Consider the following 26,566-nt stretch of genomic DNA (forward strand, 5'->3'; position numbering starts at 1 on the left):
ATAACCTACAGAGAGCCTTTCTTCCATATTTATCTTAGTCGTTTCCATGGTAACCTGATGATTGACAGGTGAGAAGGCTGAGGTCCAGCATGATATGATGATGAAGGTTATGGGGCTGTGGGTGCCACTGCTGAAAGGCACTTCTCAGGTCTTTTTTTTTTTTTCTAATTTACTTTTCTTAGAGACAGAGAGTGACAGTGAGAGCAGGGAAGGGTCAGAGAGAGAGGGAGACACAGAATCCGAAGCAGGCTCCAGGCTCTGAGCTGTCAGCACAGAGCCCGATGCAGGGCTTGAACCCACGAACCGTGAGATCATGACCTGATCCGAAGTCAGATGCTTAACTGACTGAGCCACCCAGGCGCCCCACTTCTCGGGTCTTCTTGGGACGTCTACCCTTGTGCTCCACCTTGACTCCTCAACGTCTCCTCTAGGGCCCTGGAGGATAATTAGGCTATCCTGCAGTCTTCAGTTTCCCTTCATGAGAAACTTCTGATTTCATTAAAAAGCTCTCTTTGGTATTGAAGTGTAATTGATATACAATGTTATATTGGTTTCAGGCGCACAACCTAGCAATTCGACAATTTAATACATTATGTAATGCTCACCACGGTAAGCGTAGTTACCATCTGTCACTCGATTTTACTGTTTGCCCTGGCTCTCGCTGGGTCAAAGCAATGCTTATTCAAGAATTATCTCCCCCTTCCGAAAAAGAGAGAGAGATGGAGAGAGAGAGAGGGAGAGAGAGAGAGAGAGAGAGAACAATGCCAAGAGAATGCAGAACCCCTGAAGTAGCTGCTGACCGTCAGCAGTGTTCATCTTAAAGATTACTCAACTGAGTGTTCAGTATCTAATTTCAATATAGAAAAGAAGAACTGTGCCGAACTTGATATCTTTCTGGAGACTTGCAAAACTTGAGCAGCGAGTCTATTTAAAAGAGGAAGCTGTGTCGTTCCCTACCTTATACTGTCTCTGACCACATGGCATCTCCATTTCATGAGAGGTGAGACCTACGCTGTCCCCGGATGCACACAGGACTTTGCTGACATAGCAGGTACCATTGTTTTCTTTCTGTTCTCATCTGGGCATTAACTTTCTAAAGTGCAGTAGAGGTCATTTGCTTCAAAGTGATTTCCGGGTAGACCGTCAGGTTTCTAGGAACAAGGAGATGGAGAGAGGGGTCCAGCCAGGTGCAAACAGTACTTCTCAAGGGTGCTCTTGGATGGAGGAGGCAGAGGAGAGGACCCCACTGCCATTTAGAAGGTAGTATGGGGTCAATGTAGAAGAGTTTATTGTGACATACGTCCATTTTCTTCTTGCTTTCTCCCATTTTCCTTCTCTTTCTCCCACCCATACTGTGATCCGCTTGCCTCTCCCAGTCATCCAAACTTGACCTTTCATACCTCATCAGTCAACATGCCCATGGCTGGGCCCATGGTGTGTTCTCTGTGCCTTCATAAATTCTCAACTGCTGAGGACAGGACCATTCCAAATTAGCCATTTTGTGTTTGTTGATGTTGACTCATAAAAAACAGTTAAAACAGAACTTAGGTATATATGTGTACATACGTTTATGTAATACAGTTGTATATAGACGTATATACTTTAAGTGTTCATTGAAAATCCACTCTAAGTCGGGGTATTATGATGAATTAGTTAATCAACTGATTTGGGCTTTGTGTCTGGATCTATAAGGTTGACTGTTTTTCCTAGACTTGTACCAGAGGATAGGGATAGAAATCCCTCCTAAAGTTTTGGGAAACGTTGGATCGATGAGGGTGGAGGTTAACAGTTGTTTGGCCATTGTTGAGAGGGAGGGTGGTGGGGGGTTGGGGACTTGGGTACATGGAAATGGTGGGGGTATTCGTAGCTCTTTCCAGAAAGAGGTGGTGATTATACTGAACCATGCAGGCTGAGTTATTTCTCTTGGGGGAAGAATTTTGTGACTCAACAAGAAAAAAGCATAAAATGGGTCAAGGGCACCCCACCAGATAATTCACAGAAAAGGAAATATGCATGACTACCAATTACGGTTTAAAAAAAATGCTCAGTAATTAAACAAATACTAGTTACACAGTAATGACGTCTCTTTTGCCCATATAGTTGGCCCATAGAATTTTCTGTCTTCTTGGTGTTGACGGATGCTTGCTGAGACTGGCTAGTGCCCAGAATATACACATCACTATGCACTCTCTGGAGGCAATTTGACAAAAGGCATCAAGGGACTTAGAAAATGGGCCGAACTTGTGTTTTGGGAAATCTAGTTTAAGGAAATACTTTTAAAATAGACAGTGATGTTTATTACAGTATTATTTATAAAAATGTAAATCTTGAACAACTTAATCACACACCCATAAGTCAATGATTAAATAGCCATGAATATCTACAGAATATATTGAAATCTTTTCAAGTTATATTTCCTTTATTTCAAAAAAATTTTTAATGTTTATTTATTTTTGAGAGAGAGAGCGCAAGTGGGTGAGGAACGGAGAGAGAGGGAGCCAGAGGATCTGACGTGGGCTCCACGCTGATGGCAGAGAGCCCGATGTGGGTCTTGAACTTACAAGCCACGAGGTTATGACCTGAGCTGAAGTCAGATGCTTAACTGACTGAGCCACCCAGGTGCCCCTACAAATTATATTTTCAAATAATTACTAACCACATGGAACAAGGTGCAGGATATAAATGTAAAGTAAAGAGGGGCACCTGGGTGGCTCAGTCAGTTGAGCATCTAACTTTAGCTCAGGTCATGATTTTGTGGTTCGTGGGTTCAAGCCCCATGTCTGGCTCTGTGCTGACAGCTCAGAGCCTGGAGCCTGCTTCAGATTCTGTGTCTCCCTCTCTTTCTGCCCCTCCTCCATTCACACTCTGTCTCTCCCTGTCTCTCAAAATTGAATAAATGTTAAAATATCAGAATGCAGGAATGATATAAAAGTGTGACACGGTACCTAGAAAAGAGACCTGGAGCAGTGGTTCTTTCCCCATTTTACAGACAGAGGCGGGAGCCCTAGCGACCGGGAAGCCGGTCATGTAAACACCCCCAAGCACGCTACTTTGACTGCACAGTCACGCCTTACCTATGAAAACATATTCCTCACAATCATCTCTTTCAGCTGAATAACCAATCAGCCTGCAATACAATGACAATTCAACCCCAGTGGAAACACCCCATATTGGAATATAAAGAGGAAATCCAATCTTTGGGCAAGGACGTTGGCAAAAATATCCAAAGTCGCTTGGCAGGTGGATAAAACCAAGTTACTTAAAATGAACTGACTGCACTCCAGGCATGGAGGGTAACCTTTGCTCGAGAAACGAATGATAATGATCAGCAGATGTGGAAGTCCATGCGTTGCCCTAAAACGCAGTGTCAAGATGTTCTTGTGTGTTTCCGGGGAGGGAGCTTCCTGGCTCACCAGGCAGCCCCTTCCGTTCCCACACAACCTGGTAGTTCCCACCAAGTCCTTCCCCGGGTGGCACTGAATGTCGTCTCCTCCAGCGCCATCAAGTTTCTGCACTCTGGGAGTCTCTCTTCCCCAGGAAAAGCTATCACATCAGTCTATCCATCTCAAAGGGACCTAAAACGTTGCCTAACCCAAACCTTTCATAAAAAAAGATTAGAGGGGAGGCTGGGTGGCTCAATCCGTTGAGCTTCTAACACTTGCTTATGGCTCAGGTCTTGATCTCATGGTTTGTGAGTTCAAATCCACATGCCTGCTTGGGATTCTCTCCCTCTCTCTCAAAATAAATAAATAAACTTTTAAAAAAATCTTAATTAAAAAAAAGATTTGAAAACTTGGGTCCAGACCAAAGACCCACAAATACTGGGGGGGAAAAAAAGGAACTGAAATTAGTCTGAGAACTTGAAGACTTTTACTTTTCATATAAAACATTCCGAGTTCTGTCATCTACGGCTGATGTTTCTGGATCTTTATCATCCTCGCCTGTCCTGTGTCCCAGATTGACACTAACCCTCTTAATGTGGAGTACCTGGGACAGAACATACTCAAATGTGGAGTCTGAACAGTGAAAAGCAGAGCGAAAATTATTCAGTTCAGTCCAAGAGTGTTTATGAAGCAGCTGTTAATCATCAGGCATTATAAGGGCACAGTGACCGCCATTAGTTCTGCGCTGTCCACTATGGTGATGACTTGCCACAGGTGCCTACTTGGATGTAAATTCACTGAGTTAAAATACAATGAAAAGTTCCGCCACATTTCCAGTGCTCAACAGCCATTTGGCGAGTGGGGCCTCAGTGGATGGCACAGACACAGAACGTTTCCATCACTGCAGAAAGGTTCTGTTAGGTAGCGCTGTACCAGATAATTATTTTTTCTGACTATCCCAGGTTCTCTGTTTAAAAAAAAAAGTGAACGGTTGGGGAGGCCTGACTTCACTGTATAGTGGAAAGCAATTTGAGGAGCTAGCTGGATAAGTAATTGGATGAATAGATGAAGGGGAAGCTGGGTGGAGAGGTAGATGGAGAATCAGGTCCGTGGATTTCCTTTCTCCTGGATGAGCTACTGTACAGACTAACATGGACTTAACTCTCAAGGCTGCTGTGTCACGGTGTTGGCAGTCTTTACTTTTCTTCGCGTCTGAGCTTGAGGAGGTTGGAGGGTATGTAACTCAGAGACAGAAAACAGAGTCTTAAAATTTAGGAGAGATTTCATGTCACCTGATCCAAGGGTAGGGGAGCTTTAAGAATCAGGGGGTCCTGGGGGCATCTGGGTGGCTCAGTCAGTTACTTGTCTGACTCTTGATCTCAGCTCAGGTCTTGATCTCAGGGTCCTCGAGTTCAAGACCCACTTTGGACTCCACACTGAACGTGAAGCCTACTTAAAAAAAAGTTGGGTTGGGGGGGCAATCACTGTGGCCTGGGTCCTACCTCCAGAGATTCTGATTTAACTATTCAGGGGTACAGCCCGGCATTGGGATCACAAAAGCTCCCCAACATTTCCCATGAGCAGCCAGGGCTGAGAACAATTGTGGTAGTCAGACTTCTCACTGTGGAAATCCTCTCCCACAATGTCCCTGCCAGGCAGCCACCCACCCTCTGCTTGGATGCCTCGAGTTACAATTTGCTCAGCACCTCACATTTCATTTTGGATAATCCCACTCAAGCTCTTTTTTTTTATTTTTATTTATTTTTTGAGAGAGAGAGAGAGAGACAGAGAGAGACAGAGAGACAGAGAGACAGAGTGTGAATAGAGGAGGGGCAGAGAGAGACAGAGACAGAGAATCCGAAGCAGGCTTCAGGCTCTGAGCTGTAGGCACAGAGCCTGACACTGGCCTCGAACTTGTGAACAGTGAACTCATGACCTGAGCCAAAGTTGGATGCTTAACCCACTGAGCCCCTCAAGCTCTTTCTTATGTGCTATTTGAATTTGCCTCTGGGAATGACTTCCTTCGGGTCCTGGAGGGCACCACTGTGAATCACATTCGGATTCTCCTCTACACACCAGTATCTCGCTCTCTACTACCCAAAGTATCTTTTCTCCTAGGTGGATGGATACCTCTGGCTCCTTCAACTCATCTTTACCAGGCAGGGTTTCTTCTCCGCTACATTTCCGTTGGGCAATGTTCACATTCGGTGTCTTGCCTGGGACCTAGCACAGCGCTCTGGACCTAGTCTCAGACCCCTTTAAAATCCCATCACGTGCTAACCTGTGATTGTAGTTGACCATAAAGTTAGTACATGAAGGGGTTAAAAAAACCAAAAAGCTTCCTGCGCAAGCTCATCAACAGCAGGCAGCGTAGTTTGAAATAGCAAAGCGTATCTGTTTGTAGGAGACTGGCTAAGTAAACTGGTACAGCCACACGGTGGACTCTGCAGCTGTAGGAAAGAAAAACTTCCATTGTTAAGTGAAAAATGCAAGGTAGTGATGATGAATGTAGTGTTCTGCTTTTAGGCAACCAAGAGGTTAAGAATAGAAAATATGTATTTGCTTACACTTGCAAATGACAGCCCTCTGAAGAAGCTCAGAAAACTGGGAAGTCGAGTGAGGGTGTTGGGGGCAATTTCCGGCACATCTTCTGAGCCAAGGCCCGGGCAGTGTTTGTTGCAGATCACCTTTTCAAGGATGTTTTGCAGAAATGGCCTCAGAGGATAGAGAGCACGTCTCTCTCCAGGGCAGACAAAGAGTTTCGTTTGCTCTCTGGTGAAATTGCAATAATGTTTCCGTCCTGGGCAAAGACTGGGCAGGTTTGCCATCAGCCCAGGATGAACCGTTGGAGGTTCCTGAACTCAGATCCCTTACCTGTGAGGAAGACCTACTGTGTGCACAGTGGGCTCCTGGGCCACTCCACGTGGCCCCCGTGCAACTCGGGGGCTGGGAGAACCAACACCATCACCACGCTCACGTGTCTGCTGAGCCATGAGTAATAAGTCCTTTGCTCTTTATCCAACTGGCACATGCCTTGTGCTGATGTCCACGAGAAAGTGGCAGGCTTGCTTGGTGGCTTGTAGGTGGGGTAAGATCTTAGACCCTTCACAGTTCTTGAGGAAGACACACACCGGGGTATGCACAGGGTGAGACTTTTTATTGTGTATCTTCTCCCAGTATTAGGTTTTGAACCATATGATTGTGTCTATCACCTACTCAATCGTAACATGAAATTTGAAATAAAAATGTTACTCTTGCAAAGAAAAAAACAGCTTTTGTCATGTAAATTTAGATTAATTCAGATCTTCTGCTCCCCCTCTCTCTGCCTCTTCCCTGCTTGCACTGTCTCTCTCATAAATAAACAAATCTTTAAAAAAAAAAGCATTCCAATAAGTCCGAGAAACATTGCAAACGATTAGCTCAGGGTATCTCTGGCTTTGGCTGCCGTGGACGGACCACAGGTGTGGCCGTGCTGCTGTCTACAGGCTGTAGCACTGATGCTGGGCCATGACTCCCATGTACAGGAGACACCCACAGCGAGGAGGTGATGACAAAATGGAGAAAGGTGTCCACCGTCACACCGGAGGTCCCCATCCAGGGGGCAGATGCTGGCGGGCAGGGGAGGCTGTAGAGAGCCTAGGTTTCTTTGAGTCAGGAACACCTGGCGTCAAGTCCCACCTTAGCCATTTGCTCTCTGTGTGATCATAATTATGGAGGTGCTCTGAGCTCAGATTTTTCTTAAGCCATAAAATAAGAACAATAAAAATATCTACCTCCTACTGCTGTCGTGGTAAATAAGTCATAAAAAATACCTAGAGAAGAACATCAAACAGATGCAACTCAAAAAATGTTAATTTTCTTTAAAAAAACTTTTTTTTAATGTTTATTTTTCAGAGAGAGAGAGAGAGAGACAGAGCATGTGGAGGGAAGGAGCAGAGACAGAGGGATACACAGAATCCAAAGCAGGCTCTGAAGGTGTCAGCACAGAGCCCCATGTAGGGCTCAATCCCACAGAACTGTGAGACCATGACCTGAGCCAAAGTCGGATGCTTAACTGACTGAGCCACCCAGGGGCCCCAAAATGTTAATTTTCTTACCCCCTAAAGACCACAAGTATTCAGAAAAAGCTTCCTGTTTTTATTTTTTTCAGGCTTATGTCCAATGATTCAGTTTTTAGATTGTCATCCATTCTTGAAGAGTCTTACTAAAATTCTTAAGAGCTTTAATCAACATTAGACCATCTTGGAGGACAGCAAAGGGCCTGTTAACCAGCCTGTGCTTTGGAGCCCTTGAAAGGCTGGGGGAACATGTCCCATTAGAATCAGGAAGCCCTGTGACTTAACATCACTGTAGAAATCCCGGCCAAAGCAGCAAGGTAGGAAAAAGAAATGAGGACGATGAACAAGGAGCGTATAAAGTCATCCCTGTTTCACAGCTAATATGATTATCTACTTTAAAGTCCTACAGGAAATTATTTTAAATATCAGTAAGGTGATCCATTTTTTCGAAGTAATTTTCTTTCCTACATACCAACGATTGATCAGAAAATTCACTCGGGGAAAAAAAAAATACCCCATTCACAGTAACCTCAGAAAAACAACCATGTCAGACAGATAAAAACAATAAGAAACGTTCAAGACTACTAACTAAAAGAACTGTAATAAGTAAAGCAAGGTCACCCCTTCCTAAATTTACTTATGAATGTAGTACAATCCCACTCAAATTATATCTTTATAAGTAATGGGCCAAAGGGAGCTGGGTGGCTCAGTCGGTTAAGCGTCCGACTTCGGCTCAGGTCATGATCTTGCAGTTCACAGGTTCAGGCCCCGTGTCGGGCTCTGTGCTGACAGCTCCAAACCTGGAGCCTGCTTTGGATTCTGTCTCTCCCTCTCTCTGCCTTTCTGTCTCTCTCTCTCTCAGATATAAATAAACATTAAGCATGAAAAATGTAATTGGCCAAATGATCCTAAAGTTTATTTTATTTGACAAAAGTGTCTAACAGATAAGACACATGTGGAAATGGATACCAAAGGAGAGTTGTGTAATCAGACAGTCTACATAAAGAACCTAATGACGCTACGTAAGTGAAAGAGTGCTTCTGGCACCAAAATAAGATATCAATGGAATGGAATGGAATGCGTGCAAGCAGAATCAGGAATATTAAGGAATATATGACAAAGGTGATGTCTGAAGCCTCAGGAGGAGAGGGTGGTTCTTCACTGGTTTACAGAGAAGGAAAATAGACGTGCACTTCATGCCACGTCTCAAACTAAACTAAAAGTGGATTAGAGGCTTACATGTATAAAATGCTGGACCGCAAAGACGCTAAGGCACCTACAAACAATCGTGTTACCCGGAATGTGGAGGTCCTTATGAAATGGAACCCCCAAGGCAATAATAGCACGGGTTTTACAAAAGGGCACAAGATCAAGTCCCAGTTCTTCTGTGCACAGAATAGCCTCAGGCAACTGAATGAGCTTTGCCAAGCCTCTGTTTGCTCATCTATAAAATGGGGATGTAAAAACCTACCTTGCAAAGTTGTGAGATCAAGCAAAATATGTAAAACGCTTGACCTAAGGAAGGCTCGATTATCATTGACTTTTTAAAAAATGTTTATTTATTTTTGAGAGAGAGAGAGTGGAGGAGGGGCAAAGAGAGAGAGACAGAGACAGAGAGAGACAGAGGATCCAAAGCAGGCTTCTGGCTGACAGCAGAGAATGTAACGCAGGGCTCCAACTCACAAACCATGAGATCATAACCTGATCTCAAATCAAGAGTCATTTGCTCAACCAACTGAGCCACCCAAGTGCCCCCTAAAGAGAAATTTCTAAGAAAAATCTCCCTTCCCTCTGTCTGATGGGTGTATGTTAACTCCTCCCAAGATCGAAGAGGAAAACCAAACATAACGATCTTTAAAACAAAATTCAAATGCTCTACCTCCTGTGACTTCCACGTCATTTTCTTAGCTCTCAGTTTGTAGTTTCAGGTACTGATGGGTAAATGCTTCATCTTGTAATTTGCCCACGTTTTGAACCCACTTACTTTGGGAAAATGTGTTTGCCAAATCTTCCAGCTGTCCAGGCTGGAAGAAGGCACTTACTGTTAGCAACAGTTTAATTGATAAGGGAATATAGAAAAATTCCACATGTTACAAATGTAAAAAGTACTTGGGGCTCAGTCGGGTAAGCATTTGACTTTGGCTCAGATCATGATCTTGCAGTTTGTGAGTTCAAGCCCCGAGTCGTTAGGCTCTGTGCTGACAGCTCAGAGCCTGGAGCCTGCTTCAGATTCTGTCTTCCCCTCTCTCTGCCCCTCCCCTGTTTGCACTCTGTTTCTCTCAAAAATAAATAAACATTAAAATTTTTTTTAATTACTGTCCACCCCCCTTCTATAGCCATTTTCATTATTTGCTCATTGCTTTTTATATGCATCTAGTTTCACGATGTCACTGTCTTACAACATGCACTTTATGTTCTCTTCATTTCCCATGACTATTTGTTGGTCATTCCGCCTGGTCTCCAAAACCAGTTTTAATTACTGTAGAATAATCTATTGCATCAGCGGACTACAATTTCTTCAAAGCCCCCTTCATGTGTCAAATTTTTCAAGTTTCCATTTCTCTGTTTCTTTCTGTTATGAAAGTGAAGCCGCAATGAACATCTGTGCCTTGTATTTTGGTTTGGCGGACTTCTTCCCCTGGGGGTAAATTCCTCCGCGTAGAAGCACTGGCCCAAAGCCATGTGTATCTTGTTGATTCCTGGTTACGTGGAACATTTCCAAAACTCATTGAAGCAAGTTACATTGCATCAGCAATGCATCATTGTTTCGGGCTCGCCCCAACCTCACCAGAATTGCTTGAGCGACATCATTTAGGTTTTTTAAAAATACTTATTTATTTTTGAGAGATAGTGCAAGTGAGGGAGGGGCAGAGAGAGAGGGGAACAGAGGACCCAAAGCAGGCTCCATGCTAATAGCTGAGAGCCTGAAGTGGGGCTCAAATTCACAAACTGCAAGATCAGGACCTGGGCTGAAGTTGGAGGCTCAACTGACTGAGCCACCCAGGTGCCCCTACTTTTTTAAAGTTTATTTCTTTATTTTGAGAGAGAGAAACAGTGCACACAAGTGGGAGAGGGGCAGAGGGAGAGGGAGGGAGAGAGAGAGACTCCTAAGCAGGCTCTGCACCATGAGTTTGAAGCCCGATGAGGGGCTGAAACTCACGAACCATAAGACCATGACCTGAGCCAAAGTCAGATGCTTAACTGACTGAGCCACCCAGGAGCCCCTACTTTTTTTTTTTTTTTTTGATAATTAAATGACATTCCAAACTTCAATATATTTTCTAACGAAGAGTCTCTAACTTTAGATGTGGGGGTTTGGGGAAGGCTCTTCTCCTTCTGACTCCAGGAATTGCAAGAAAAGAGTCCAAGGTCACAGAAGAAAGCAATCATGCTTAGGGGTTCTTATCTCCCCCATCCAGGCTTTGACCAGAGTTAGAAGGTGTGAAGGGCTGTTTGAAAAATTATGGAGGGGGACCTCCAAGAAGACATGTCTCTGAGAGTCACTTCCTTACCCACGTGGGTGGCCGGGACAGTTAAGCTGCTGGTCAGGGAGAAAGATAATTTCATTTGTACCCTTGAGTGTCCCTTAGTTTGTCCATGGCATGGACATGGAGTCAAGGAGCAGCGTGTCTACCAGCTGCCTGCCAGTTCAAGAAAAGGTACTAGAAGCCTAATGATGTGGCAGTGACACAGAGGGTCCTCCATTCCCATCAGGGCTGGAGAGCTCACCATGCCCAGGGATGATTGATCATGAATGGCCATGAGCCACAAAACAGCAGGTGCCAGCAGGAAGTTGAGGGTCGGGACCAGGTGGCCCTTCCTCAGCAGACACCAGCCACGTGACTGGGACACCTCCTTTCCACTCTGCCCATGCAGGCCCCTCCCCCATATCTCCACTGCCATCTTTGAAAGGACCAATGAGAGAAGATGAGAAACCAAAATTAATACACTGGCAACATAAACAGGATGAGTAACATTAACTTTGCCCTCCAAATGAACGGGTCAGGCTCAGCTTAAACCACCCCGGACGGCAATTTGTGAATCCTTTTTCGTGCTGCCCAGTGGAAAGCTGGTAAGGTCCAAATCGTTTTGGAGACTGAAGGAACTTGATTCGCATTGTGTAGCTGAGTTGTCCTGTGAGCAGTTTCAGAGAACCAGCTAAAGTAGGATGAATGCAGTTTTGGGTAAAACTTATACCCATGCATGCATATCTGCATAGAGAAATGCTAATAGTGGTGAAATCTGGGGTGGTTTTTTACTTTTGTGTTTTTGCTTTTCTTTACTGTCACTGTTTGTCTGTTTCCTGTTACTGTGCTATTCTTCCAGAAATGCAAAAAAAAGACCTTTTTAAAAATGTTTATTTATTTTGAGAGATAAAGAGAGCACAAGCAGGGGAGGGGCAGAGAGAGATGGAGAGAGGGAGAATCTTAAGTAGCTTTCACACCCAGAGTTGAGCCCAACATGGAGCTTGATCCCACGACCTGGGATCATGACCTGAGCTGAAATCAAGAGTCTGATACTCAACCAACTGAGCCACCCAGGCGCCCCCAAACACACATTTTTAAAAGCCTAATTCAAACCTAATTCTTCATTTTGATCTGGACTATGGAGACCGATGAAAACATTTCCGTTTCCGTATTTCTGACCCCAAGTAACGAGTAGTCAAGGTCATGGCTTCTGACTCTGGAGAACCTGAATTCAACCCTGTGCCTTGCACTCCAGAACTCCCGAAAGATTCTACAGTTTGGTCGTGGTCATGTTGAACGCGACACATAAATCAGAGACATGATCATCAAGTTGAACAAAACCTTGGTGAATTTTTTTTAAATTTGACTTGTTTTTAGATCAGCCTTGGAGAAAAGGAAAGATAATGGAAATAATTAAAAAGTGGAGGCTACAATACGTTTGCTCTCTGGAGCAAGAAGCTTTGCTCCTTTTTTTGCCTTAGGCATTCAAGTTCAGAGGCTCTCTGTGATTGTAAATGCATAACAGACAAAATAATTGGTATTTTTTTTCTCAGCGGTTGAGGATTATGCTGTTAGGAGTAAGAATGCTGAAAAGATCATGCAATCAGCTGTTTTTCAGGTCCATTTTCCACCTAAAAGCGTGAATGTGTTACTTATCCGCGTGATGCACTAGGTCGGGGCTCTGACCATAGATTAAGTTCTACCTAAGAGACCGTACTTTTTCCTAATTTTTATATGAAACAGCTTCTCCTTGCCTTTCTTTTGGTTCCACTTCTATCAATTTTAGAGCCTTTTTGACCTTACTTGATCCTGAACATAACTTCAAGTGGTATTGTGATCCTTATTTTGGGGATGGGTAAATGAGGCTCAAAGGCAAGCTCTCGCCCCCAAGTCCTACAGCTGGTGAGAGGCACGGCCAGGAACACCTCTTGCCCATGTCTGGTGTCACTTCGACTACCCAGGACCCTGACAGGGGCGGGCTTTGAGGGTCCCAGTATTTTACTAAGAAGCAAAGACAGTGCCTTGCCATTACTGCACTTCTGGGATTTACCTCGAGAAATGCCACCGACCTGCCTTCACGTCCTTACCCTTGTCCCTTCCGCAGGAAAAGAAAGGCAGTAGGACTTTTTCAGAGGAAACAGTGCAGAGATTAATGGGAACACCTTCCTTGTCTGTTTTTTCTTCTTCTCCAGTGAAGTCTGGAATCTTAAGAAAAGCAGGTATTGGCTAGTCTTTAAAATATCAAATCTGCTAAGAAATTCTGTCAGCCTATCCCTCCTGCTCAGCCCCTTTATGAAGCAGGGACTCTGAGGGGTCTGCTGTTGGCCATGACTGGATTATCTCAGCATTATCAGGAGCAGGAAAAGGGAAGCAGTCTTTGTTTCTTGCTTATAACTGTAGTCATTATAATAGTTGATAATAACTAAAATGGTGAAGTCTTTAAAAGTTAAACTGTTTGGGGGGCACCTGGGTGGCTCAGTCGGTTAATCGTCCAGCTTCGGCTCAGGTCATGACTTCACGGTTCATGGGTTTGAGCCCCGCATTGGGCTCTGTGCTGACAGCTAGCTCAGAGCCTGGAGCCTGCTTCAGATTCTGTGTCTCCCTCTCTCTCTGACCCTCCTCTGCTTGTGCTGTCTCTCTCTGTCTCTCAAAAATAAAATAAAAAACATTAAAAAAATTTTTTTAAGTTAAACTGTTTTGTAAATATTTAATTTTTTTTCTTAAAAAGTTTTTTAACATTTATTTATTATTGAGAGACAGAGAGAGACAGAGCATGAGCATGGGAGGGGCAGAGGGGGGTGTCACAGAATCAGAAGCAGGCTCAAGGCTCTGAGCTGTCAGCACAGAACCCAATGTGGGGCTCGAACCCACAAAACATGAGATCATGACCTGAGCCAAAGTCGGACGCTCAACCAACTGAGCCACCGAAGCACCCTTTTAATGTTTATTTTTGAGAGAGAGACATACAGAGTATGCATAGGGGAGGGGCAGAGAGAGAGGAAACAGGAAACAGAGGATCTGGGCTGACAGCAAAAAGTCCGATGCAGAGCTCAAACTCACAAACCATAAGATCATGACCTGAGTCAAAGTCAGTCACCCAACCAACTGAGTCACCTAGGTGTCACAAAATTTAAACTTAAAAATCACTGCATTTGAATCTAGTGAGAAAAGTGGACAATGATCCTGAAGTTGTAGCCTGAACTTTAACATTTACTTGTTAGAGGATTTGGGGTAAATTACCAAATGTCTTCAAGGTTCAATTTCCCCAGCAGCTCTGATGAACAGCACATTGATAAGGGGCCACAGAGAGGGGTAGTTATTTGTAATAATGACAATCACTATGACTGTAACCATTTGGTTTTGAAACAGGTCAGATGATTTCAAAAGTCACATATAAACAATAAAACCTAAAATTCAAAATATTTGAAAAGATATAGCAATAATAATCAGTATAATATTGGTACCACTTTCGGCCTGCTTTCTCCTGTTTTGTATTTCTTCCTTCAAATGCCTGCGGAAACCAATGTCCTCTTTTTTTACCCCCATCCACAGCATTTCTGTTTCGTTTCCCATTGTGAATTGACTTGCAAAACTTCGTATCTTTCATGCCCGACACCTCCCCCCATAGCATCCCGGACATACTTTCAAATCCATGCTGAAGACTCTTTAAACATCTAGGCTGCTTAGTCAATATGGTTTTGTGGGTAAATGGATAAATCAGTGGGTATGGCTCACCAAGGGTGATCATACCTAATTGTGGGGTTGCTTTTTGTTTTTTGGTTTTGCTTTGGTTTATTGTTGCTGTTGTTTTTCTATCACAGGGACAATGGAGGCTTTGATGGCTGGGACTGAGATAGTGACCATGGATGAGTCTGTCAGGACCACGCTATTTGACTACGAATTATCCCCGCCGTGTGAAAAAATCAAGGTCAAGGAGCTGGGCGCCCGCCTCCTGCCCCCACTGTATTCCCTGGTGTTTGTGATTGGTCTGCTGGGCAATGTGATGGTGGTGGTGATCCTCACAAAATACAGGAGGCTCCGGATCATGACCAACATCTTCCTGCTCAATCTGGCCATTTCTGATTTGCTCTTCTTGTTCACTCTGCTGTTCTGGATTCACTACAGCAGGTGGAATGAGTGGGTGTTCGGCCACTTCATGTGTAAATTCCTCTCCGGGATTTATTACATGGGCTTGTACGGCGAGATCTTCTTCATCATCCTGCTGACCATAGACCGGTACCTGGCCATCGTCCACGCCGTGTTTGCCCTCCGGACCCGGACTGTCACTTTTGGTGTCATCATGAGTGTCCTCACCTGGGTCCTGGCAGGGGTAGCAGCCCTGCCTGAGTTTGTTTTCCATCAGTCCCAAAAGGACGTGGAACAGTACATCTGCTTGCCTTTTTACCCAAGAGGCCAAGAAGACAACTGGAAGCGTTTCCATGCTCTGAGCATGAACATCCTTGGTCTGGCCCTGCCTCTGCTCATCATGGTCATCTGCTACTCAGGAATTATTAGGACACTGCTGAGATGCCCCAATAAAGCCAAGTACAAGGCCATCCGCCTCATTTTTGTCATCATGGTGGTCTTCTTCATGTTCTGGACCCCCTACAACCTGGTCCTCCTTCTCTCTGCTTTCCAAACGATCTTCTTTGAGGTCAGTTGTGAGCAGAGCAAACGGCTGGACGTGGCCATGCAGGTGACAGAGGTGATTGCCTACGTGCACTGCTGTATCAACCCCATCATCTACGCCTTCATTGGGGAGAGGTTCCGGGAGCACCTTGGCCACTTCTTCCGCAGGCATGTGGCCACCAACCTGAACAAATACATCTCGTTCCTTCCCAGTGAGAAGTCAGACCGAGCCAGCTCTGGCTCCCCATCAACGGGGGAGCAGGAGCTCTCGTTTGTCTTTTAGGCCAGATGCAGGAAATTACCTGAAGTGGACGCATTGGACGGATGAAGGGAACAGGTCAGGTCAATCACATTGACCTTAATGCCAGCCCTTTGAACTTCCAGCTCAATCCTGATACTTGTAAAGAGATTAAAGTGTATACACAATGGGGTCGGCAGACCTGTGTGCCCCGGGCATTAACAGGGATCACTGGCGAATCAGTTCACTTGCTGTCCACACCAGAAAGCAGAACTTTGCTTGGTTCTCAGAGTTACATGCGATGTAATGTACCCAAGTGTTAGCTAGTCGCTATATGCAGCCACAAACAAGTAAATCAGTCTGTAGTTTAAACCTTAACTTTAGCCAGCTGTTGCATAAATGAAACATATTTCACAAAATACAATAAATCAGTCACAATACTTTTCATGTGCCTAGTGCTCTCCTTGCTTGATGAAAAGGCTTTTCTTTTCTTTTCTTTTCTGTTCTGTTAGCTTATTTGTTTATGACCTCCGTATGTACCCATACAGCATAATAGCATGTCACCTTTGTTCCGAGTATTCTTTTTTTTTAAGTTTACTTATTTTAAGAGAGAGAGGGGGAGAGAGAGAGAGAATCCAACATAGGCTCCACATGGGCAGCACAGAGCTTGATTCACGAACCATGAGATCATGGCCTGAGCCAAAACCAAGAGTCAGAAACTTATCTGACTGTATCACCCAGGTGACCCTCGTCCCTCTTTTTTTTTTTTTTTAAGATTTTATTTTTAAGTAATCTCCACACCCAATGTGGGACTTGAACTCACAACCCTGAGATCAAGTCTCAAACTCTACCAACTGAGCCAGCCAAGTACCCTTCCACTTCTGCCCTGGGTATTCTTAATAGTGAATGGATTTCCTGTTTACATGAATGACCAAATTTCCCATGAGCTACTGAACAGGAGAAGAGTGATTTGGTATTTTTGGTATAGAGAATAAAGGCTCTGCTCGCAGAAACTTCTCAGAGCCCTGAAATGCACAGACACTGTCCTCTTAGACACCAGGGTCACCGTTCATCCAACAACGGTGCGTTAGGGGATTTGGACAGGATACACTAACATTGCTCTAGGTTAAGTGAAGGATGCAAAGTAAGCGTGAGACAAATGCAATCCTTACCCTTGAACCCTTCCATCCGGTAGGGGGTGTGAGACAGAGACAAATGACTCCAGAACAAAGAGGGACACACCCAGGGCTCTGTCTGGGCCAGGGAGGCAGAGACCATTTCTAGCTGGAATCTGAGGGAGGAGGACTTCATGGAGGAAGTGGCTTTTGAGCAGGTCTTCGAAAAAAGGACAAGATTTGGAAAAGGAAAGGATTTGGAGGAGACAGCCGATGCCCAACAGAGTGCGCAATACAAAGGTGGGGGCGGGAGAGGGCGCGAACACACGTGGACTGCAGGGTGGGGTGCGAAGGTTGCAATAGGCCATGGATTGCAGGCAAAGCATCTTGGGCTTTGCTGGGAAGACAATGGGAGCTACTGAAGGGTTTAGAGCAGGGGAGAAGAGCAATCCTCATGGTGCATTAGGAAGATAAATCCAGTAACACAGGCTGGAGTAGAGACCCCAGAACCATGCAGGGGAGGGGGGGGCGTTAGAAGACAAGGGTACATGTAAGGCCAGGGGCGGTCAATGGCTAGTAAGAGAGGGGCCAGAAGAACCCAGTGAGGAATTTGGCCAAGAGACAGCGCGACAGAAGAGTCAAAGCACTGGGAGCGATAGACGACTGAGAGAAAACAAGAAAGCAAAGACCAAACATCATATGTTCAAAAATAACTAACTAACTAACTAAATAGAGACACACGCAGGCCATTTGCTGTGCTTAGGTGCACTGCCCATCTCTTAAAGGATGGGAAAGAAAGCAGGGGTAGCCTTGAGGATCTTTAGGAAGGGACGTGAGTACAGAACAGAAGCGTGACTTTTCTCTGAATCCACTTGCACCTTTTGACTTTTGGACTGTGGAACCATGTTATCAGTGAAGAATATAAAGAAAACTTTTGAATTCTATATTAGAAGAAGAAGAAGTCAGAGGAGAAGGAGGAGGAAGGGGAGAAGGAGGCGAAGACGACAAAAACTAAGACAAAGAAAGAAGAGGAAGAGGAAGAAGAAGACAAAGAAGAAGAAAACCTAGGCTCTTCTTCAGATGTGGTATCCATTCTACCAGCCCTGAGGGCATTGGAAACTTTGAAGTACCTTTCATCTCTTTTGTGGTTCAGCCAGAAAGTGCACGAAGAGTGATCATGTGAAGACTTCCCTACACATCACTGGTTTTCTCTTGCTTTGAGAAGTGGTGTCTGTCCCTAAGTAAGCACATGTGCAGGGTCTAGGTGCTTGTTCACATTCCCAGATCCCTGAAAACATTTAGGAGCCTTGTGAGCTGCGCAGGACTGCACATAACCAAACCAGGAGCTCGGGGTGCTTTTGGTCCCCAGCCCCAACACTGTCCAATAGAACTAACTATGGTGATAGGAATGTTCTCAATCTGCGTTACCCAGTAGGACACCAGCAGCCACGTGCAGCTTTTGAAATATGGCCACTGTGACTGAGCAACAGAATTCTTAAAAATTTTTAAGTCTTATTTCATTTTGAGAGAGAAAGAGATAGAGAGAAGGCAGGGGAGAGGGAGAGAGAGAGGGGCACAGAGGATCCAAAGCAGACTCTGTGAGGACAGCAGACAGCCTGAGGTGGGGCTCAAACTCACAAACTGTGAGATCATGACTTAAACCGAAGTTGGATGCTTAACCAACTGAGACACCCAGGCGTCCCTGAATTTTAAATTTTTATTCCATTTTATTTTAAATAGCCATGCAGGGCTAATAGAAGCCACATGTGGTCAGGAGTGCAGCACTGACCCTGTCCACCTTGGCTCTTTGTATCGATTCCACCTACCTACACATCAGGCTTTCTGAAGCCCGCAAACACCCCTCTTGAATCTAATCAGGGAAAATACCAGCAGGGGTAGAGATGAGTAAGACCCACTTCTAGGAAATTCACTCACAGTTCAGGGGAAGAGACCCATGTGAATCCAATGGCAAAAATGAACATGGTGGGTCTTTCTCCTGCAGCATAACGTAGAAGGGACACGTGAAAAGCAGTGTGTGGGGAAAGTCACACGCTGCTGAGGTGGGGTTCCCCCAAGAGCACTGCCTGAGCGAGGATTTGAGAGCCACGAGTTCATTTGGGAAGCGCTGGGAACTCCAGCGGGGAGCGGGGAAGGAAGCCAGGAAGGGGCAGGTGCTGGCGAAGGGTTCATGTTGAAGTACCTTCCGCTGGGGGGACTGGAGTTCCGAACCACTGGAGGACTGGTGGCCACAAGGTAATTCCTACTCAGCTGTCCTGCTGGAGGGGGGAGGCGGGCATTTATACCCCCCCGCCAGTCATTGGCGGATGGCTGGGGGTGGTAATTGCCCAGCACTTCCGGCCTGACTGGCTCTGGCAGAGAGGCTGTTTTCCAGCCTTGGGGGAGGCTCGCCGGCAACACGATGTAGATGCCAGGTGTTGGGAGCCAGCCGGGCACACTCAGTTAAGGACTGAGGGATAGCGCATTGGCTGCATATTTGAACACGTTTGTGACTAACTTTCGGGTGAAGCCAAGGGTGGACGTGACAGTGGTGTCCAGGCAGGGGGATCAATGTGTTAGAAGGCACAAAGACACAAAAGGGCTTCGCAGAGAGCCCACGGTGGCAAGCCTAAGGGTCACCCCAGACGACCACGGTGGCCTTGAGCATGCCTCAGTGTTGACTCCCTGCTCCTCCTCCTCTCTGTTGAGCATAACAGTCTGCTACGTGGTTTTTTTTTTAAGATAATTTATGTATTTTGAGAGAGAGAGAGAAAGCAGAAGCAGAGGAGTGGCAGAGAGAGAAAGAATCCCAAGCAGGGTTCTCAATTTCAGTGCGGTGCCCAACACGGGGCTCGATCCCCAAAACCCGTGAGATCATGATCTGAACCGAAACCGAGTCTGACGCTTAACTGACTGAACCAGCCAGGCACCCCACACTCTGTTAGTTTAAAAACAATGATCCTTGGGGCACTGCGTGGCTCCGTCGGTTGAGTGCCCAACTTCAGCTCAGGTCATGATCTCACGGTTCACGGGTTCGAGCTCCGTGTTGGTCTCTATGCAGACACCTCAGAGCCTGGAGCCTGCTTCAGATTCTGTGCCTCCCACTCTCCCTGTTCCTCCTTAGCTAGTACTCTCTCTCTCTTTCTCTTTCTCTCTCTCAAAAATAAATTTTAAAAAATAATAAAAACATTTAGAGAAATGATCCTTTCCCAGCTTGAGTTTCTGAGTGTTTCTTCAAATTCCAGAATGAAAATTCTAAAGTCTGGTTCTTAGCAAAGCAGGTTCCTATTTTTCATAGCTGCGGGTTTTCATTCCGGTTTTCTTCCATTTCTGCCCAGGTAAACCCCCAATATAGTTTCGGTCATCCTTCTCCATCCACTGACCGCTTCTCGGGGGTCTGTGAATTATGACCCACGAGCGGAAAACGGCCCCCTGCCCACGTACAGATAGTTTCACTGGAACAGGGCTGGGCTCTTTTATGAACGGTCTGTCGCTGGCTACTTTTGCACTACCCGACACAGCTGAATACTTGTGGCAGAGACTGTATTGCCCACAGACCCTAAAATAATGTACCTTCTTGTCCTTTGCGGGAGAAGTTTCTTGATCCCTGATCGTCCATCCACCACCCACAGGATATGCACAGTCACGACAAGGGAGACCAGACTGTGGGGGAGAACTTGGGAGGTGAGGTCTGTAGATAAGGTGCTTAAATCCCCGGGTTAGTCCTACCTTGACCCTGGAAGGAATTCAAAACAAGCAAAGTCGGGTGGGGTCGTGCAGCAACCAAATGCTGACCTCTAACTCGAAACGCTAACGGAGGCACCAAGACAGCACCCCGGAAGCTCACTGAGGCAGCGAGATCCCATAGATTCTGTATTCCAGAGTAGACTGTAAGCAGAACCTACACAGGAACTGTAAAAACAGGTTTTATGACTCTTTAGACCTCCTCATCTATACTGGGAACAAAGGGATTGTACTGATGAAAATAGGGAGGTATTTGAAAAGGGGTCCTTTGTAGAAAGCTGCCGGTGGCCCCTGCCCTGGGTGGGAAGGAAGGATGGGAGGTGGGCGGCGTCTCTCACCTCAAGCCTGGCAACAACGATGCCAATGGCGTCACCTGGAGTCTGACGGGAGTCACCCTGGTTAAAGAGGCATTGTGCGCAGGATCGGATCGGCTAAGGGGGAGCTAGTCCGCTGGCCACTGTCCTATGTCATCAGAAGAGCTGCCTCTTGCAATCTAGACTTTTGGAACTGAGGAAAGCCTCTCCATTCTCAGACAGGACAAGACTTTTCCTGACTTAGTTCGATGTCCTGGAAAATTGACCCCAACAAGCTGAAGCTGGGGCTTTACTTGCTAACCGCAGCTTCGGTCACAGCTGCAATGTGAAATGTGGACGCTAGAGGGCACTCGCCCACGCCAGAGCCCAGTGGTCATTGTGGGAGGTGACGTTTTGAGATTGCAGCATGCCTGTACCTGACATTGTCCTACTGTGTTGCGGAACTTTAGGGAATGACGTTTATATCCCTAAGAATTGTGCAACGGAGTGCCCAAGAAGGAGCAATAGAAGATAGGAAATTTATTATCCTCTGAGCTAATTCCTAGTTTGGTGATGTAGGATTTTGGTAAACTGGTTCTACAGCCCAGCACCTATGGAATTCCACTACCTCATCCCAATCCAAACTTCAGATCTTATCCAGAGGGCCACGCCCAAACCCAAAGCAATGCGTAGGCTGAAAACAGGTGTGAATAAAAGAGAAAAGAAAAACACCAGATAGCAGGGTCTGGCCTGGGTGAGGCACACCTTGATTCAACAGAGCTGCTTGGGGTGGGGCGTGGGGCCGGGTCCCTGGAAACAGACAGCCTTGTTGTGCCCGCGTGGGAACTTTTAATATACAGACGCCCCCGCTGCCCGTGTGTGTGACCCCATCCGTACTCAGAAACCTGACAATCAGAACGAGAACTCATCTGACCCAGAGTAAGTGAGAACTGACAGAGCCCATCCTGTGTTGTGCGAATCTGTCACCCCCATCTGGTCACATTTACTCAGAATCTACTATTGTCCTGGTCTCTATGTGGGGGGAGGGGCAGTAAAGGGAAAGATAAAACCAAACCTTGGTTGCTGGCCACAAGATGACACTTGATCTAATCAAAGAGTGTCCTAGGACATCCTGGCCAATGCACTCGGATCCACTCCGTGCCCTTCTCTACCCTGCCCTGCGCCCGAGAAGCCTCCCTGCACAGATGCCATGAGGACTCTCTCTTGCTCTCGGGGTTGAGCCCTTGGGGAGCCCCTGGAGGGGGTTGGAAGAAAGGGGGAGAGCGAGATCAGTGTTTGTTCCCACAGCCCTTCCTGAGACAGCACTGGGGGCCAGCACACCCCAACTGTCGTGGGCCTCTCCACTCGGCTTTGCCTACCCCTCGCCCCTTCAGGGCTGCTAACAAACCTGGCTGCTACTCATCAGAGAGCTGCGTCTCCCTTCACCCTGCGCTCACCTTGTAAATGGCCCACCCTTTATTAAACTCTCCTCAAATTGCCCAATTTGAGTGTGTCAGTCATTTCCCATAGAGCACAGGCAAAGAAGCTGGCAATAAAAGGAAAAACTAGGATGTCAAGTAAGCATTCCAGGAAGACTTCCTGGAGAAGGAGACAGGAGGCCAGATCTTAAAGGCAGGCAGCTGTCGCTCTGAGGAGAGCTGTGGAAAGGGGCTTAGCAGGGCAGGCTTGGGATGAGAGGGAGCGTTTGCGGAGCGGAGACTAGCAGTAGGTATGGAACAAAGAAATTAAGAACGCTAACGCCATAGGTTTGAACATGTCCTGATGGCAATGGGGAGTGACACTGCTCCAGACACAATGTGGAGGGGGGCGGTTGCCTGGCTGAGGATGATTCCCACCAGTGACCATCACCAGGCCCCTCCCAGGTCCCTTGACTTGTTTGATCCAAAGGCGACTGACCTTAGTCTGACAAGACCTAGGCCACTTGGAATTTGAAAACTCAAATGATGACACGCAGAGATGGGCGTAAGGTGTTGATCCTGTGATGGCCATGGCCTAGAGAGAGGCTGCATGGCCTCCTCCTGAGCTCAGGTGGCCCTTCCTTCTCCCCTTCCAGACCACGCCTACACATCGTTCTTAGCTGAAGCTGGGGCTGTTTATAAACCAAGATTAGCTGATGTGAGGTGGGTGCTAAACAGCAGGTTGCAGACCTCAGACTTCCGTGGAGCTGAGGCTCACACCTTGTGTTCAGTGCGGGAAGGTGGCAGCCCAGGTGATCCGGCAATGATTCGTCACCCCCTGATGACAGAGCCTGGCCAGCAGTGGGTGGTGGGTGGCAGGAAGATGCTGTTGTTCTCCAGGGTAAAGAGGATGAAGCCCGGCAGAACCAGAGGACTGATGCTTCTGAAGGCACCAAGCAACTTAAATCAAAGCGGCGGGGTCGGGGTGGGGGGAACCAAACACTGAAATTTTTATCTTCAAGTTAGAGTAAAACAGAGCTTTCTGCGACCATGTTGGAAAAAACCAAACTATAACTTACAGCCGCCATGTTATGACTGTTGGAAACCAGAGCCTAAATTGGCAGGTGTCTTAATTATAACAGGAGTTGACGCACGCATTTGCCCAAAAGCACGTGTGACTATTAGAGCATAAATTGGGACAGACTGAGAACCCGTGGGAGTAGGGATATCCCCAGAACCCCTGATCTTCCATCGCCTTCTGGCCCGTGGCCTCCTGCACCTCTTTCTTCACAGGGAGCCATTTTTCCTTAACGTGATAAAGTCAACAGTTAGCCTCATGGCCTCATGGCCCACTCCTCACAGTAGGACTGCACCTCGTCAGTAGGATTTTAATTTCACAAGGGCCAGAAGATAAAATGCAGAATCAGAGGAGGGAGGAAAACTCCAGAAGAAATGATAGAAATTGTTTGATTTAACAGTGTAATGATCAAAAATCGAGGTTTGGATTTTGAGAGTGCTTGATAAAAGTGGGCAGAGCAGAATTTCGGCTTGGGCTGAATTTGTGGATATGTGCACTTGTCAGAAATACTGAACTCAATGGCAAAGGTTCTAAGAGTTTGCTGATTGGACTAAGGCAGATGTGGGCCCAGTAATGGTCTACGCTAGGTGGTGTGGAAGGTCAGTGTTCGCTGGAATAATCTAGAGGGAGGCTGGAACGTTATATTCCCTCTGCCATGCGCGTTCTACTTCACTCTTTTTCTCTCTAGAGCAAGGATTACAAAGTGAGAGAAGGGATGCACCTGGAACGGAAGTGGGAGGGGCTATAATTGAAATAGGACCTTTGACCTTGATGAGGTAGAGGGCACACCAAGCATGCATCGCTACCTGCCAGAAAAAATGGGTGTGGCCAATAGAAAAGCCTTTTGAAGAAGGACGATAATCGGAACCCAAGGGGTGACTTGACATCCAGAAACTTTTGTGTTCACTCATTATGGGAACTCCTGAAATTAAATCATGTCTTAGGAAGTTTTCAGGTCTGGTAAACAGAACAAAACAACAACAACAACAAAAAAACCCAACCAGACCAATCTTGAGTTGCTTTGGGAGAGACTATGGCCTCTCTCCGAAGTCTCAGAAGTGAGTCATTTCATAAAACCAGGGCCTCTTCAACCCGCACGTAATCACACATCTTTGAGGAAGAGCTTTGCATTCTTGCCACTCAGCCCAGGCTTTCCCAAATGGACGCTGTGCCGCATGCTGAGTGTCAGCGCCCTTCCCCCGCTTCTCCACCTTCAAACATGCGGTCAGGAGATCGGAGGGTTCTTCTCTGCGGAAACAGACGGCCCCAGAGAAAAACACATACAGCAACAATGTGGATGGAACTAGATTATATTAGACCAAGCGAAACAAGTCAGGCAAAGATAAATATCATATGATTTCACTCATATGTGGAATTTAGGAAACACAACAGATGAACACAGGGCGAGGGAAGCAAAAATGAGATAAAAACAGAGAGGTAGGCAAACCATAAGAGACTCTTCAATACAGAGAACAAACTGAGGGTTGCTGGCGGGGGGTTGGGTGGGGAGAAGGGCTACAGGGGTGAGGGGAATTAAGGAGGGCACTTGTTGGGTTGAGTACTTGGTATTAATGTAAGTGATGAATCACTAAATGTTACTTCTGAAATAATTATTACACTGTATGTTAACTAACTTGGGTTCGGAAAGAAAGAAAGAAAGAAAAAGAAAGAGGAAAGAGAAAAAAAGAAAGAAGGGAGGAAGGAAAGAAGGAAGGAAGGGAGGAAGAGGGAAAACACCTACAGGAACGAATGTTCCAGGGGCCCCCCAGCATACAAACCAGCACCCTATCACCTATGGCGAAGACCACCATGGGGTTAAGCCCCGCCCACACAGTGCTTCCCATCAGTTGTGATGTGTCCTATTAAATATAAATGGAATGCCAAGAATTGCCTGACATCTGAGGACAACTATCTATGTGGAGGTTATGGAAGCATCTAGAATAACCTCTAGGAGAAAAGAAACTCAGAGGAGAGAAAGATGAGAGCATAAAAAAATTAAAAACAAAAACAAAAAACCACATATACATTCTCAGAAAAACAAAAGAAGGGTGTGGACTTCTGCAGCGAAGAGAAAAGGGGGAGAAAGAGAGAGAGAAAGAGAGAGAGAGAGAGACGGAGCAATAGGTGGGTGTGTAGGTAGAAATTGGAAAACATTCTTGGAAATTAAAACATATAATATCAGAAACTGTTAAGAAAAGTTAACAAAAGGTTTGAAAGATGAAGCTGAGGAGAAAAATGAATCATCAGCAGACAATAGGAATCGTCAAAATCCAGACTTGGCTTTAGACACCACACGTCACTGGGCAATGGGAGAGAAAAGAGAAAAATCAGAGTCTGGGTCATAGGAAAGGAGGGCAGTGGTGTGTAGGATGGTGTCCAAACTTTGACCAAAGGACTTTGGAATAGACTAAGGGAAAATACGTTGGAAAGGGTATCATCACATAGTCGCAGCAGTCATGATCCAGAAGTCCTCAGAAACGAGGTGCACCCCTCTCGCACATGAAGGGGCACCAGGTGCTCAGCTCAGGAAATGGACACAGACTCTCCCCAAAGCACACTCTTACGAACTAGAACAGCAGGGATAGACAAGTCTATTGAGAGCTCTCAAGGAGAAAAAAAAAGGGCAATGGAAAGGAAGCAAAATGGACCTGGCATCAGACTTACAACAACACTGACTCATGAATGACACAACCTGGAAATATATGGGGAGCCGAAGTATGGACTATGTTTGCAGGAAAAGTATGATAATTTTAGACATGTAAGGAGTTTAACATTTGCCTCCAGTTTTCTCCTTCTCATTTATACTTCCGCAAAATGGGGGAGTAAGCAAGGAAGAGGGGTTCCCAGCTTCCTGGAAACGGGATTCAACACAGGACAGCAGCAAAGGGAAGTTCAGGACCCTCCCCCACCCAGCGCTGTCAGTCCAGACCAGTCTTAAGAAAGAACGGAGAATTTGTGGGGGTTGAGCCTTATGAAAAATTATTTCTAGGCAATAAGTGATGGATCAAATTGGAGCATTTTGGAAAACTGGTGATAGGTATCAAAAAATCCCTAAACAGATAGGGGAGGGCAGGGGGGAGAATTCTCTGTCAATTCCAGGAACACAACACAGAGGTTCCACAGTGAATAATGTTACTGTTACCATA

At 46.0% G+C, this 26,566-nt stretch overlaps 1 protein-coding gene across 3 annotated transcripts; it reads left to right on the forward strand.

The window, feature by feature from the left end:
• Positions 1 to 895: 895 nt before the first annotated feature.
• LOC115275252 (C-C chemokine receptor type 3-like) lies at positions 896 to 16,220 on the forward strand. 3 transcript variants are annotated; one of them, XM_029918943.1, is made up of 2 exons: positions 896 to 1,051; positions 14,730 to 16,220. In XM_029918943.1, the coding sequence occupies exons 1-2, from the start codon at positions 994 to 996 to the stop codon at positions 15,818 to 15,820; spliced, it is 1,149 nt and encodes a 382-aa protein (XP_029774803.1). In that variant the 5' UTR covers positions 896 to 993; the 3' UTR covers positions 15,821 to 16,220. The 3 variants fall into 3 exon arrangements, with proteins under 3 accessions (XP_029774803.1, XP_029774804.1, XP_029774802.1); XM_029918944.1 differs by lacking the exon at positions 896 to 1,051 and adding an exon at positions 11,430 to 11,513; XM_029918942.1 differs by lacking the exon at positions 896 to 1,051 and adding an exon at positions 13,030 to 13,127.
• The last annotated feature ends 10,346 nt before the right edge of the window (positions 16,221 to 26,566 follow it).

The sequence above is a fragment of the Suricata suricatta genome, chromosome 12, assembly GCF_006229205.1.
Source record: "Suricata suricatta isolate VVHF042 chromosome 12, meerkat_22Aug2017_6uvM2_HiC, whole genome shotgun sequence".
NCBI classification, from domain to species: domain Eukaryota; kingdom Metazoa; phylum Chordata; class Mammalia; order Carnivora; family Herpestidae; genus Suricata; species Suricata suricatta.

Excerpts from the sequence above, each read along its gene's own strand:
- LOC115275252 (XM_029918942.1), top strand. The coding sequence starts at position 13,061 with ATGGGAACACCTTCCTTGTCTGTTTTTTCTTCTTCTCCAGTGAAGTCT. Across the intron at positions 13,128-14,729 it reads TGGAATCTTAAGAAAAGCAG|GGACAATGGAGGCTTTGATG; the intron begins GTATTGGCTAGT and ends TTTCTATCACAG.